At 45.1% G+C, this 14,607-nt stretch overlaps 1 protein-coding gene across 1 annotated transcript in view; it reads left to right on the top strand.

Moving 5' to 3' along the window:
- GRAP2 (GRB2 related adaptor protein 2) overlaps positions 1–14,431 on the top strand; it is a 41,656-nt gene extending 27,225 nt beyond the window's left edge. Inside the window, exons 3-8 of the mRNA XM_075491669.1 lie at positions 1,829–1,920; positions 4,865–4,984; positions 6,748–6,916; positions 8,548–8,679; positions 10,955–11,074; positions 13,299–14,431. Of these exons, the coding sequence (XP_075347784.1) occupies positions 1,829–1,920; positions 4,865–4,984; positions 6,748–6,916; positions 8,548–8,679; positions 10,955–11,074; positions 13,299–13,478 (813 nt within the window). The 3' untranslated portion in view covers positions 13,479–14,431. The remainder of the gene's footprint in view (positions 1–1,828; positions 1,921–4,864; positions 4,985–6,747; positions 6,917–8,547; positions 8,680–10,954; positions 11,075–13,298) is intronic.
- Positions 14,432–14,607: the final 176 nt, after the last annotated feature.

Below are 14,607 nucleotides of genomic sequence, written 5' to 3'. Positions count from 1 at the left end.
GTAAAATCATTATAAGCTAGAGCTTCCTTTCAAAGTACATTGGAAGCTACTGGTGAAAAGTGTCAAATAACACTACACACTGGTATTATTATTAGTTGTCTAGTATTATTATTAGTTGTCACAGAGACTTCACTACCAGAAAAGTCAGACTGCCTCTTGCTTTAGCATCCTTGAGGTAAACAAAGTAACACCTTAGCCGCCCAAACCGTAGTAACAGTAAATTAGCCTGAGTAACATCTCTCCTCTGGCATACGCACACATACATTCATACCCTGTCATGAGCCCCCTTCTGCTGCCTGCACAACCTGCTGGCTGCCTTTTCTGATTTATAAAGGAGATAAGATGAACAGTATTGATGTAGAGATTAGAAAACAGGAAACATGAGGCCCTCAACCAGCAGTGACAGGAGGAAATCCACCCTCTCACTCCCCCCCCACATCCTTCTCTGAGAGGATGACACACTGAGAGAAACCTGCCAGCCCTGCACCAAGAACCAGCAGGTGGGTCTTTCTGGAAAACTTGCTGCCAACAGAGCAGGGCCTGAGCGTGAGCAGGGAGTAGTTATCATCCCCTTTGGTTGGCCACAGCAGCAAAAAAGAGCCTTAATCTGGCACCCAGGGATGGGGGAAACAGTGACTATACAAGCAGGGAACTCCACAGCTTTCTATTCCCCAACCTTTCTGTATCCAAATGCATAAAAAAGGCCTACGTGGCAGGCAAGGCAATGGCGAATCAGCCTCAGAGACAGTAACATCCGGTTGCCAACACCAAACAGTTAGAATGTGCGTTAGGCTCCCAAAAACGTGAGATTGGCTTACAAAACAAGTATTGTTGTTAACAATAGATTTTAAATTAAGTCTTTTCCACTTGCTTTTTCCTTTTAAAACTGTCATGGCTCATGCTTTCGGGCTCCTCTCCAAAACCAGAGAGAGCAGAAACATTCTATTTCATAAAGTGGAATTCTGTCCCAGGAGTTGGAATGTCAAACAAAACACCAAAGACCACAACATTTGCAGTAAAATCACAATGTGGTTGTATCCCTGTCCTCTCTCCTCTAGCTTAGGACTATATCAGGGGCCTTCAGCCAGGGAGCAGTGAATTTGGGCAGTCCCTGGTCAGCCGGGCAGTCCCTAAGGACCACTACAGTCAACATTAATGTGAGCACACTTGAAGCTGCTCCACTGTGCACTGTGGACTGGCTTCCTGCTATCCTACAATCTTTTAAGTGTAATAGTGGCTTTAAAATACTTTTTGCCTCCTTCTTTTATCTACCTTGGCAAAGCTCAGGGCAGCCGAAGACTTACTAAATAATCTCTTACAAAATGACATGTGAGAGCACAAGGTAACATCCGTGCAGTCATAATGCATACACACAGAGATATAGCTGTATATCCCTCCATACCCATACATGTCAGAGGAGTTTTCACAGATTTTTTTTTTCTTCTCCCTTTGAAACTGAGATGCCCCAGTACCAACTATTAAAAGCAGCAGAGAGAACTCCTTAAACCCCTATTAAGTCCTTTAGAGCTGAATTTCTCCATTTCACAGACATCAGAGATGTACAGATGGCATCCCCAGCCACCTGGAGGCATTCAAATGAAGGGATAAAGTTAACAAGCAATCCCTCTAATTCTATGCGGCCTTCTTTATTGCTTTCTTTGCTCTGAAGTGGCCATCAGCCACTAACCTTGCTGCACGGTGGGTGGGAAGTAGAGCATATGTGGAGTTCTCTTCTATTCTTACAAGGAATTCTGGGTTTCTGCCAGAATCTTGGTTACTTTTGCCTTTCTCGGGAGGCATGTTTATTCCATCCATCTCTCCATTGCAGGTTTTGAGCTCCCAGGAAGAGTGGTACAAGGCTGAGCTCAGAAGTCAAGAGGGCTACGTTCCTAAGAACTTCATTGATTTTCACGTTCCCCCGTAAGTATCATGGAAACTGTGTGCACCACCATTGCACGTTTCCCCACAGTGCTGTTAAGAGCATGTGTGTGTGCATGCACAAAGGAAGACATGACAGAGGAAGCATTGGTTATAACATGCTACAATTTAAGGCTGGCAAGGATTGCCATAACGCTATACGTAGTTCTGCCAGCATACCTTATTTCTACCCTGAAGCGTCCTGTGTTCTTTCAGAGCTAAATGGTTCTCAATGCGCTCTATCACTCCCAAGTGACTCTTTTGTTACTGTTGCTCAGAGGGGTGGCACTGGGATGTGTGTCAGGGTTTAACCCCAGCTGGCAAGTAAGCACCACACAGCCACTTGCTCATTCCCCCCCGCCGTGGGATGGGGGAGAGAATCGGGAGGGTTAAAGTGAGAAAACTCGTGGGTTGAGATGAAGACAGTTTAATAGGTAAAGCAAAAGCCGCATACGCAAGCAAAGCAAAACAAGGAATCCATTCACTGCTTCCCGTGGGCAGGCAGGTGTTCAGCCATCCCCAGGAAAGCAGGGCTCCATCACGCGTAATGGTTACTTGGGAAGACAAACGCCATCACTCCTAACGTCCCCCCCCCTTCCTTCTTCTTCCCCCGGCTTTATATGCTGAGCATGACATCATATGGTATGGAATATCCCTTTGGTCATTTGGGGACAGCTGTCCCAGCTGTGTCCCCTCCCAGCTTCTTGGCACCCCCAGCCTACTCGCTGGTGGGGTGGTGTGAGAAGCAGAAAAGGCCTTGACTCTGTAAGCACTGCTCAGCAGTAACTAAAACATCCCTGAATTATCAACACTGTTTTCAGCACAAATCCAAAACATAGCCCCATACTAGCTACTCTGAAGAAAATTAACTCTGTCCCAGCCAAAACGAGCACAATGTGGCAGGAACTGCATTTAGATCTCTTCGGACAGAAGGAGAATAGTCATGATGTGAAGTCTTGGCAACAGAGACAGAGGCTGAGCACATAAGGGAAGAGCAAGAGATCTCTCTGAAAATGAATTATAAGAATGTAATTCCCTCCCCCCCGCCTCTTAACTACATTAACTGCCTTCTCCCCCCCCCGCCATCCGTGTTCCCTCCCCCCGCGAAGCGTGTGTGAGTTTCTCTCGGTACACTAGAGGTCAGTGCAACGCTACATGCAGTGTGACAGCTGGTGTTACTCATGGATTGACAGAGATGATAGACCAGACATGCCACCCTGCTCCCACACACATGCAGACACGCACACACACACACGCCCTTCTCCACGCTTCGTGACTGCACACCCAAACATAGATCCGTCAGAGGACAGGCATACCTCCATTTCTCTCTTCCCACTGAGTAGATGGCACTGCACTTTCAGAAAGGACTGATAGGTGTTTAAATGCATGTTAAATGTGCTGTCCGGCCCTGTGCCATAAATATGACGATGCATGGCATTTTTACAACCTTTTCCTTTCAGTTGGCAGAAACGCTCCCTAAAGCCCCTTTAATTCTCCTCTTTTGAAAAAGTGCTGCAGCACTTCAGGAGAGAACAGGCAGAGCATGCACCAAGCTCAGTACTGCTAGCTGTAACACACTGGGGCTCTGAGCAGGCAAACTGGGAGTGTACACTGATTTTGTGGGTACAAATAAGTGCCACTGTCCCCTTTGGAGATGGCACTTACTGGCCTTTTGGACACAAGCCGGCCTGCTTGGCTGAGCTGAAGGACATTATGAGTTTGCCGTGCAAATATGAGCTTGTACTTTTGGGCCTCAGGGGGATGAGATCTTGCAGTCAGTTGTTCTTGTTCACTCTTTCATGGGGCTGTGGCACCACGCAGGGACACTAGCAGCTTCTTTTTTCACACACATTTTTCTCATGATTCTTTCTCTGTGCAAGAGCTGTGAAGAAATATTTCTGCTTTAACGCCTTTCTAAGAGTAGCAGGTCTGCACTTTGAAGCAGTTCAGGCCAGATGCTAGAACCAGATGTAGGGAAGAAAGCTGTCTCCTATTTTTGATGGGCTGTTTTTTCCCATCTTTGTCTTGTCAGGTAATCATTGAGACCAGTTACCAATGCTGATTAAAGTCTGATTTCCCTTTGCTAATGATACCTAAACTGTGATGATAGTAAGGAGAAGTATAACGAAACTCAAAAGTGGAAATGACAGAGCTTATGAAACTATCAGTTCTTAATTTAAATGCAATACAGGCAATTAAGCATTACGTAAAAGCAGAATACTCAGATTGTATATCTTATTAGCTGTGGAGTGGACATATATGAGTGTACATAATGATTTTTTTCTCTACTGAAAAATTCCTATTGACACTGTATTATTTTACTATTTATGGTGACTTTCTCATTATTAGTCCAGTGCCTTATACTATCGTTTGTTATGCCTGGCTAAATTTACATAAATGCGCTTACGTATTCTGTGTTTCTGTGATTTTGTGGTATTATAACTCTTGCAGGAACCAGTTTATTAGTACTAAAACTTTCATGGCTTTCTTCTGCTAGAAATTTATGTGTGTCCCTTGCAATATATCCATCACAGTCTAGTAATTTTCAATCAGTTTACCAAAAGCAATTTCATGTATATGTCTGAGAGTGATGTGTGTATATATGTATACATACACATTTGTAATTTAAAATTTCTTTGACTAACCTTACTGTACTGTGTCTGTAATTACAGTTTCAGTTGTGTTGCTTCTTAGCAGGCCAAAGCTTACATTGTTCTCTTTGCATCTACGTGCTTTTACTGCTCAAAGAAAACGGTCTGCACCCATCAAAACCCTGTACCTTAGCATGTAGATGGCCACTGGGAGTAGGCATGTGGGTTCCTGTGATCCTTTTGTTTTGGCTTTCTTCCACCCTGCTTATTCACATTCTCCCTACCCTCAACTTTTTTGTTCCTTACCTTAATTCACCTTCCTTATTCATGTCTCCATGATTTTTCCCACTTGACAGGTGGTTTGATGAGAGAATATCCCGCCACGAAGCAGAGAACATCCTCATGAGCAAAGGAGTTGGCTCCTTCATCGTCCGAGCCAGTCAGAACTCTCACGGTGACTTCTCCATCTCTGTCAGGTATCTGCTTCTCACAGCATTTTCCTGCTTCTTTTCCTGTTTAATGGTGTCTCTAGCCTTCTCTTGACAGAATTCCTAATGTGACGTAGCCTCTTGGGAAGTTTGCATGCTGCCAGTCACTGGCAGTGCTGCTGTATTGTGAATGAGAACAAATTAGGCATCTGATTCCCAAATGTTTCTGCCTCTTTTCAAGTGACACAGTGAATGCCCCATTCCAAAGCTGCATCTCCTGGTGACCTACTTCTCTGAAAGAGCTGCAGCAAAGCAGAGTGGTACATGGGATGTCTCCCACCATGCAAAACATGTGCCTTCCATTTGTTTTAATTCCCTGACAGCTCTGGTTACCAAATCCAAGAATTCCACTACTACCCACTAAGAGATGACTATTACACTGTTAACTTATTTCCCACAGGTCACTGAACAGCCATTGGACAGGAATGGCTTTTAGTTGCTTGCAGCCCAGCTGCATTTCAGCAACTTATTGCACCCCAGCCCTTCTCGGGGCGTTTGCTTCAAAGCAGAGCTCTTAAATGATGGTTGGTTTCCCAATTTTCAGTCAAACAATTGATAACCAGTTTTAAATTAGAGTAGCGGTTAGCAGTGTCTTTTCCAAGCAGTGTGCACTTTCTGATTCAGGGAGCTCAAAAAGTATCTGGGAGGAACGCAGGAAAACATTCTGGTTACATCTACACCAATAAACACCAATAAACTAAGTACAGGCAGGCTCTTTCTCTGGCCCTGAGGTCAAGCAATGTGGCAGAGCTCAGATCCATATGGCTAAACCCTCTTCAGCCCACAGAACAGAACAGCTGTATTCAGTACTCACTGCAAACAGTTCCTGGTCCTCTCTGTCCCCCTAACCATGGTCCAGCACTATCTAGGGGAGGGCTTTTTGGTTTAGACCAAAACCATACTAACGCTTTAACAGCTTGTGTGACTGTAGCACTCCAGGATAGCACTCAGTCCCTTCCTGGTCCCCGTTTAGTTTATTTGTGCAGATGTAGCATCTGAGACCAGTGTTTTGAGTTCCTGGAGCTGCACAGAGCAAGGAGGTGGGTACCAAAACCAGATCACATCTGGTGCAAAGAGGAATTGTCCATATCAGGCAAGAGGTAAGAGGAGGGGAGTTGCAGGGGGGAAGCCAGGGGTATAAGGTTGAGATTGTTAATTTGGCTTGTAACAGCAACTTCTTTTTTTCCTTCTTTTTTTTCTTTTGGGTAGGGAGAATGACCAGTACTAATGATATTACACTAGATACTATACAATTATAAAACTCAGTGTATGGCTTCATGTGACTATGTCTGCATGTAGTGGTGATACCCGTGGTGTGAAAAGGTATAACACATCTCTTATAGTCAATGCAGGCTGGATGTTAACAGGAACCTGCAAAGGCTAGTGGATAGACTACAACTGCACCTTTGTCTCCTGTACAAAGTACGGAATAAAGCTATTAGCTATTTGTGGCCCTCAAAGCTCCTCTGGCCTTTATTTCAAAGGAGAAGTTTTTAAATCCTATGCTTTGTTCTGATAGTGCTTTGTGACTGAGGAGCCCTGCAGCGCTCCATGTTTGTAAGTTGATGAGTCTTTTGAAATACAGAGCCACATCTAGGTCCAGTACACACAAGGACTGCCATTGCTTTACTTTCTAGAAGTCTATATTTTGGCCAAGCAAGAAGCTTTGGTACCCTTCTGGAAAAGACTTTTTCAAAAAAGATAAAAATGCCATCTGGTTGATGATCTCTTACTTTTCCAATTGGATCTAGGCATGAAGATGATGTGCAACACTTCAAAGTGATGAGGGATTCAAAGGGTAACTATTATTTGTGGACAGAGAAATTCCACTCGCTAAACAAGCTGGTGGACTACTACAAGACAACTTCCATCTCCAGGCAGAAGCAGATCTTCCTGAGGGACAACAGCCGAGAAGAGAAGGTAAACACAACCTATCCTTAGGAGTTTCTCAGTAAGAAACCTTTCTGTGGGAGGAATTCAGCCCATGAGAATGTCTTGGCGGGGGGAGGGAGTCTGTCCTTGGAAACCCAGTCACATCACTACACTGCAACATACATTTTTAGTGGATTCAGTGGTACATACAGTTATATAATTGAGTAGAATTTTATGATTCTGTTTTGGATACCAATAGGCAGTGCTGCAGATCTGCATAGAGGTGCTTTGCTAAAGCTGTGCTAAGGCCCCAGAACTGAAATTCTAAGATGCCTTACACATCCAAGGGAAGCAGGATTTACCTTACTGAAATGCCTAGATTTCATAAGGGCAGGTACCCAACTGACTGGTAGGTTGTGTCTGAGAAGAATTTGAGTCTGGTTTCCTAGTGTCCTTGAACGCACCCAGAGTGCAGCTGTTATTACACTTGAAAGTTTGTCTGCTCAGAAGAATCGGCCATCTTCTGTTACCGAGTGAACACAGTAAGGAGTGTGGAGGAACCGAGGGCAGAACCTGGAGCAGTGGCTGGTAGGATCTGAAAAGTACTGCTCAGAAGAACATAGCAGATATGGAAACAAGCTGTACATTCAGGGAAGATGTAGTAGATGTTTGAGAAGACAGGGAAATCCCAGTCCAATGAATGCCTGGTTTTGTGCCAGGGGAGCAAGCAAATGACATAGTAGAGACTGCTATGCATTGCATGCACGTACTGGGAGTGAACATGCCTGGTCACTGCAGTAACCAAAGTCCTGCTTTACTGGGAAACGGATTCTGGTATTAAATTACCAGGATGTGCAGGTAGAGGCAAGGCAGAAAGTACGTCACTAGATCACTGCAGCAGTAAAGTTTTAGAGGCTGTATGTGGGTCATTCTTGCTGGCTCCAAAAGAGAGATGATATATTTTTCTGTCTGAAGAAGGGGCTTATGTTGTTGTCTCCTTCTAGACTGCTTACACAGAGCTTTAAAAATGCACTAGTAAGGTACAAAATAGAGGCTATGGGACCTATGAGAGAGAGATCACAGCAAAGAATTTTCTGGGGAAGGAGAAAGGAAGACTGTATGCATGTATATCAGTAAAACAACCTGTTTGGGCTGACTGTGAGCAGGAAGAGAAAGAGAACAGCATTTGCTCCAAGATGCAGACAGGCAAATGAAAGAACAGGAGTCAAGTTTGCTTTGGCAAACACTGTACATTTGTTATGGTGATGGGCTCAGCAGGGTATGTTTAGCACTCGTCACAGTGGGGTTTCTGTTCACAATTCAAATTTCTAGATGCTATAGCCATATGATAAAATGATAGTGATATACAGATTTCAGTGCAGAGACAAATGAAGTCTAAGGGCAGTATTTCTAAAAAGAGCTTGGCTCCTGTGTCCTCACATCAGTGGCCACATTTTCAGCCCAGCACCTCCCATTACTACCTACTCTTCAGATGGGGAATGGCTATGACAAAGATCTAAAATATGGGATTCTCAATTTGTCCTTCTGTTCAGAGGGGGAGGAGCTTTCCCTTGGAAGAGCCTCCAAGGTGAAGGGTAGTGCAACGATTGCTAAGCTTCAATCAAGGATGTGGTGGGAAGCAAAACCTGACCTCATTCTTGTGCTCTTTCTTCCATCAGGAGAGGCGTGGTGGGAGTCTGGAATGGATGGGCCGGGAAGGATTCCACCTGGGTGGAGCAGCTGGAGAAGATCATTCTTCTATAGCCAAGAGATACGTAGAGCATCCCATTCCCATACTGCAGCAGCAACAGGTACTACCAGGAATGAGGGGCTGGGACATCAAGCCCAGGGACATGAAACATTGACCTTGATTGCTTGGTAGTGAGTAAACAGTCACTTTGTCAAAAATCTGCTACCCTGAACCTGCTTTAGGAGGCAGAGTCAGTTAGGTCTTCGTATGGGAGTAGCAGCGATGATGGTGTTGGCCTGGGGAGCTCTTTTGATGTGTAATAAATATGTAGGCTTTTCATTTAGTTCTGTGATCCGTGACTGATTGAGAAACCAGCAAAAAATAGAAGTCAGTGTACAGTGGCCCTTTCACTGGGAACCTGGGAGTACTCCTAGAGAGTTTCTTGAGCCCCATCCCAAAAACTGGAAAACAAGGAATGGTGTCATGTACTTGCTTTGCTTAGGAAAGGACATAAAGTATCATCCAGTGAGAGTGCAGAAAAACACTCCCAGATCTTGTGCGCGCACACACACACACATACATCACACAGATATATATGGTTTCAGGAACTCCTCTCTAGTCTGTAGAACAAATGAAACCTTGCTGCCTGTTTCTTTTTTCTGAGTTATGCTACTGACATTCAGCACCACAAAACACAACACAGGGATGAGAAATGACTATGGTAAGCCTAGGAGAGTTTGGTTTCCTTCAGAACATTCCTTCTCCTCCTCCCTAATCTGTACCCTCTCTGCATTCTTTCATCATGTTGCATACCTGATATGTGAGGCTTCTTTACTCCTTTGCTTGCATAGGAATGGAGAGGACAACAGCAGTACTTGGTGCTATCTTCAGAGTTCTTCCTGATTAATTTGGGGGGAAATAGTTTTCCTGGGGTTGGCTCATGTCTCTAGCTAGAGACAGTGTAGCATCATCCAAGGAGAGGATTTGTCCTGCTGAAGGGAAGAAATCCAAAGCCATGTCCCTTAAGGCATGAGAACTCATGCAAGTTCTATATATAGCAAGGCCAGGGATACTATACTACTCTACTATACTACTCTATACTACTCAGGGATACTTTACGATAGCAAGGCCAGGGATAATCATGAAATGGCTATTCTCTCATCAGACAAGCAGTGTTGCCTGTCAGAGGACTGCTGATGGACTAATACAGCTTCTCACAAAGCTGAGGGCCTGCACTCTTTGGAGCACAGTCTATGCATGAGTCACATTCGATATGGAGCAGAAACACTCATAGGAGTGAACCATCCACATAGTAAGTCTTGCAGCTGCAAAGCCAGATTGAGTTCACTCACTTTCTGGCAGGGACAGGTGGGGTGCAAATTGTGCTCCAGTCTCATGCAGCCTCAGCAACCTTTTAGGCTGACAAAGGTGCAAGTGAGACCAAGGGAGGTTTTGGAAGAGTAGGTGCAAGAAAGGAAGCAGCAAGAGCGTGAGGATGAAAGCTGTTTACAAGCAACAGCAAGCACAAGCTGTTGTTCTTCCTCCCCTCTATTGACACAACTGATCAGACCCTGTGTCACTGAAGTACTGCTGCAACCTGAGCTAACATGATAACAGATTCTGTCAGACCTTTATCATAAAAAAAGCTTAGTGCATGCACTAAGGGCCTGGAGGGATGAAGACACTCAGCACCTCTCAGCTGTGCAGACAAAAGAGAACTTGCTCCCTAGATGTTGCCTACTTCCTCTCTCCATCTGTCTGGACTGATTTGTGTTGATATGACTTCAGATATGTGGTCATATGGCTTCTTTTCTTTGAACCTGATTTTGACTCTTTCTTCTTTGATTAATTGGGCTACTGGATTCTCAGGCTTGCTCCTTGCCCTTTACAGCATGGAGCAGCCCATGAAAAAGTAAAGTAGTGAGTCCTCAGATATACAGTCAGCTGCATCAGCATCACTGCCATTCCACCAGCATATGGGACAGAGTAAGAGCAAGGAGTGGGCAGGACTGGGGCATAATAACTCCAGATTGGCAAAAGTCCCCTTGGCAAGCATGGCTTTTCACCTGTGAGTTAGAACAGCCTTAGGTTTTCTCCAAAAGTCCCAGAGGCCAAAAAAGCCCCTCTCTGACCACATCTTCCAGCAGCTGTGGAACACAGCTGAGGACAGTCAACTTTCAACTTCTAAGAAGAAAAATCCAAAATAGAACAGTCTAAGGTAACCTCTTCCATGAGGGGCATTGCTTGTAGGACTGCAGCACTGTATTGGAAGCAGACATCTAAGATGATTTACTTGAGGGTTGGACCCTGACTCCCTGGCCACCAATGACTCTTAAAGCCCCTCATTTATACATCTCAGCATATACATGACTTTTCTCTTGCTGTTTTCTTTCTAGGATAGATATTGTGGGAGTCTGGACAGGAAAGATGGGCTGCATGGACTAAGGGATCACGGCCAAGGAAGTGCAGCAGCTATGCAACGGAGACACACAGACCCACTGCACCAGCAGACACCGGTAGGTGATGTACCTGGAAGGCCCCATCTGCCCAACTCAATGGGTCCCTTAGCAATGGCCAAGCAGTCTGGGCAATGTCACCTGCACAGAGGTTGCATGAGGAATAGTGTATTAAGCCTGTCAGGACATATCTTAGAAGATGTTTCTGAGTCTCAAGACTCTATCCCAGCCACTTGAATCTGCTTCTGGGGCACTCTGAGGGTAGGACTACAGTGTTATATGAGTAGTTCTAGGACTGCTCTCAAGGCCAGTCTTAGTTAACATGAAGACTTAGTAGAAGAGGGAACTTAGCATGAGCTCAACAAAATAGGCATTGTGAATGAGCCCAAGCTCACCCATGGGTTTGGATCAAGCATGGGTCCAGTCCAGCAGAAGACATTTCCGAAAACATAATGATCTTTCCTAGAAGGGCTTCATGTCCGCTGATGCAAGGGACTATCAAGTATCTTTGCCACCACAGCGAGGCCTTCCTAAGCACAGTAGCTAGATGTACAGTACTCTTTTTAAGTCTTATGGAGAGTTGCCTCATGATAGTGTGCCATGCTACAGTGCTCCTTCTGTCCTGCAGTGCACTTGTAGTCACACTCTCTCTTCCACTACTTTTTGCTTCAGTCCTGAGAAGACCTGTCATCACTCAGTTCTACTTGTCTGCACGTGGCATGTCCTCTCGGACCTACTATGCCATCAAAGTGGGATTCACCTACCTGTCACCCTTATCTGTCAGAGCCTCTTAGCACAGTGGATGTGGGCATGATGCAGATATGTCTCTGCAGACATCTCAGACTGTTCCCCTACTTGTATCCATACCTGGCAGTTGACCTAAGTAACCACCTGCTCTGCAAATTCCCACTGTGAATGCATGCTAATTAGAGCATGGTGTCTTTCTCTGCCTCAGCCCATGATTCCACTGCCAACTCCAAAGTATTTCTCCATCACCTCCTAGGAGTGTGACCTAAGGCACGCTCCTCTTCCTTGAGGAAATGTACAGCTTAGCTCAGAACAACCAGAGATCCTAGATCCAAGGAGAGTAGGGAAGGACAGCAGACCTTTCTCAAGTGTGAGAGAAAGAGGACAGATTGGATTAGGATATTTGGAATGAACTGGGAAACAGGGACATGTCTTCTTTTGGCAAAAGCCCCATTATTTATTATAATCCAGCTCAAAATAAAAGGCTTTTATCCCTTAGAGGCTGTGGCAATGAATAACAACATGCCCTTTCCTGCCACACCCCATCAGTGATCTAGAAGCCACAAATCCAATTATAGGAAGGTCTATATGTCCAGCCAAATAACTAGGAGCCATGTCTAAGCAGGGCTCTGAATGGAAGATTTAGCAAAAGTTAGTCTGTCTTCAAACAGATCTCTCCATTTGTGCCCACAAAATATACCTCCCAAATTGTCCGTGCCCAGTGGTGTGGGTGCCAACAATTTCTGAGAAAAGAAGCCCATTAAAAACTGATTTCCGGTCAAAATGGGAGATTGACTGCAAAGTCTCTTACGATGAAGTTCTCATAAGAAAAAAATCTGACCGTAGTGCTCGTTAAAGTGCAAATCCAAAATAAACTGATACACCCAAACAGTTCCTAAATCCTTTTTGTCTCAGGGGACTGACCTTGGGGAGAGTCCAAAGAAGGTTTAAGACCCTCCCCTATGCCCCAGAAATGCCTGAAAGAGCAAGTATCATTCTTTACAATGTTCACTAGACTCGCCAGTGTGCTGGCTCTCTTGATGTATCCCTCATAGTCCTTTGCTGGCCAAAGACACATCTCTATATCCGTACCCGCACCAGCTCACCTTCCTAGAGCCATTCCCTTATAGTGTACCGCCCAGCAGGACTCAGGCAGGAGCCCTTCTCTGTGCTCCCATAACTGGCTTCAAACATGGCTACCATGGCTGATCTTACAGGGTGGAGAAGACAGAGCCATGTGAACATGGTTTCCTAAAGATCTGCTCTCAGTCTGACTTTTCACCTTATGGTGCAAATACCCACAAATATACTGAGGGTGCTGAGAACCCAAGCACCATCCATTGTGTGTCCCAGTAAATTGGTCCCTCCTTCTTGGCATCTTGGCCACTTCCTGGTTTAATTGCAAGATGGTCTCAAATTCAGCATTGTTTGTCCTCCCTTAGTGAACATATGTACTGGGGCATAAAAGGGGTGACAGGAAGATGATCTTTAAGAGTTCTGGCTCATTTTTTCCTGCCTGTCTCTGTCTCCTTTCCAGCGAACACTATGGGTCCGTGCCTTGTACGACTTCGATGCTGTGGAGCATGATGAGCTGGGCTTCCGCAGTGGAGACATCTTAGAGGTCCTGGACAGCTCCAATCCATCATGGTGGAAAGGACGTCTGCGTGGGGAACTGGGTCTCTTCCCTGCCAACTATGTCACACCGGTGCCCCTGTGAGGGCACAGTATGCCCCAGAGGGCCATACTGGAGCTGCTCTTCTGACATGACAGGGACAGAGAGGGAGTGCATCTTCCCCAGGACATACGGTGTTTTTGGTTTTGTCTTAATTTATTGGCAATTGATCTTTTGAAATGTTGGTATGAAAGGGAACCCTCTGAAGAGGATAGGAATTTTTTCCCCTATTTTTCACATCCATGAAGGGGAGGGAGCAAAAATCCTGGACTGTTCATTGAGACCTTGCTGGATCCTCCCTGCCCTGTCACTTCTTTGGCTAAGTATGGATACCTTCCTGCAATTAGGTTTGTTCTGTGGAAACGCACCTCAGACAAGTCAGGCTTCAGTACTCAGGTAGCCCTACCCCTTCCTTTTGGGTCTGGTAGCACTCATAGTCTCTTCAGGCTCCATTTCACCTTTCTTTCAGAGGCAGGAGGAACACCCAGGTGAATTAAATGGTCATTGGTAATCACATTAATCCGACAGGTAGGGCAGGAGAGCGAGGGGGCCTTAGGTTGAGGTGCAAGGCAACCTTGACTTTTCTAAATAGTTTCTGGCTGACCCCTGTAGTACTTTCTGTGGGTGTGGACTGTATGGATACACCAGATGAAGGGAAAGGATCCTGTAAGCTTTTGTACAAACAAACCAGTGGTGAAGGTATGGGAGGGTGAGAACCTGCTTTATTTGCTTCTTCTGCTCTTCTTTTTGCACCCTATAACAACAACTTGTCCCGTTTTCAAGCTGCTCTCTGAGTACCTCCACTTCTGTTAGACATCCTGGTTAGAGCACGTCAGGTCCTTCAGCTAAATCAATATCCACTGGATCGGATAACAATGAATATCCCTCACTGGTTCCTTTTGTTAAACTGAATTGGGGAGAGGTTGGAGGGAAGAGGTTTTTCTGGTTTGGTGGCAGAAGTTCTTTCCCTGAGAACATGGGGTGTTCAGGATCACTGTGTACACAACTCTGACTTGCTAGTGGAATGCCTCATCCAACAGGTTAAGCTGTTACTTTACAGTATGCAAAGAATAAAGTTGTGGCCATCAAATAGTCTGTTTTCTGTTCCAGTTTCTTTTGGATGAAATAAGTTAAATGAATAGGTTTTCAAATCATTGCTGAGTGAATGCCCAGA

The sequence above is a fragment of the Mycteria americana genome, chromosome 1 (assembly GCF_035582795.1).
Source record: "Mycteria americana isolate JAX WOST 10 ecotype Jacksonville Zoo and Gardens chromosome 1, USCA_MyAme_1.0, whole genome shotgun sequence".
NCBI classification, from domain to species: Eukaryota; Metazoa; Chordata; class Aves; order Ciconiiformes; family Ciconiidae; genus Mycteria; species Mycteria americana.
This window is presented reverse-complemented; position numbering and strand designations above follow the sequence as displayed.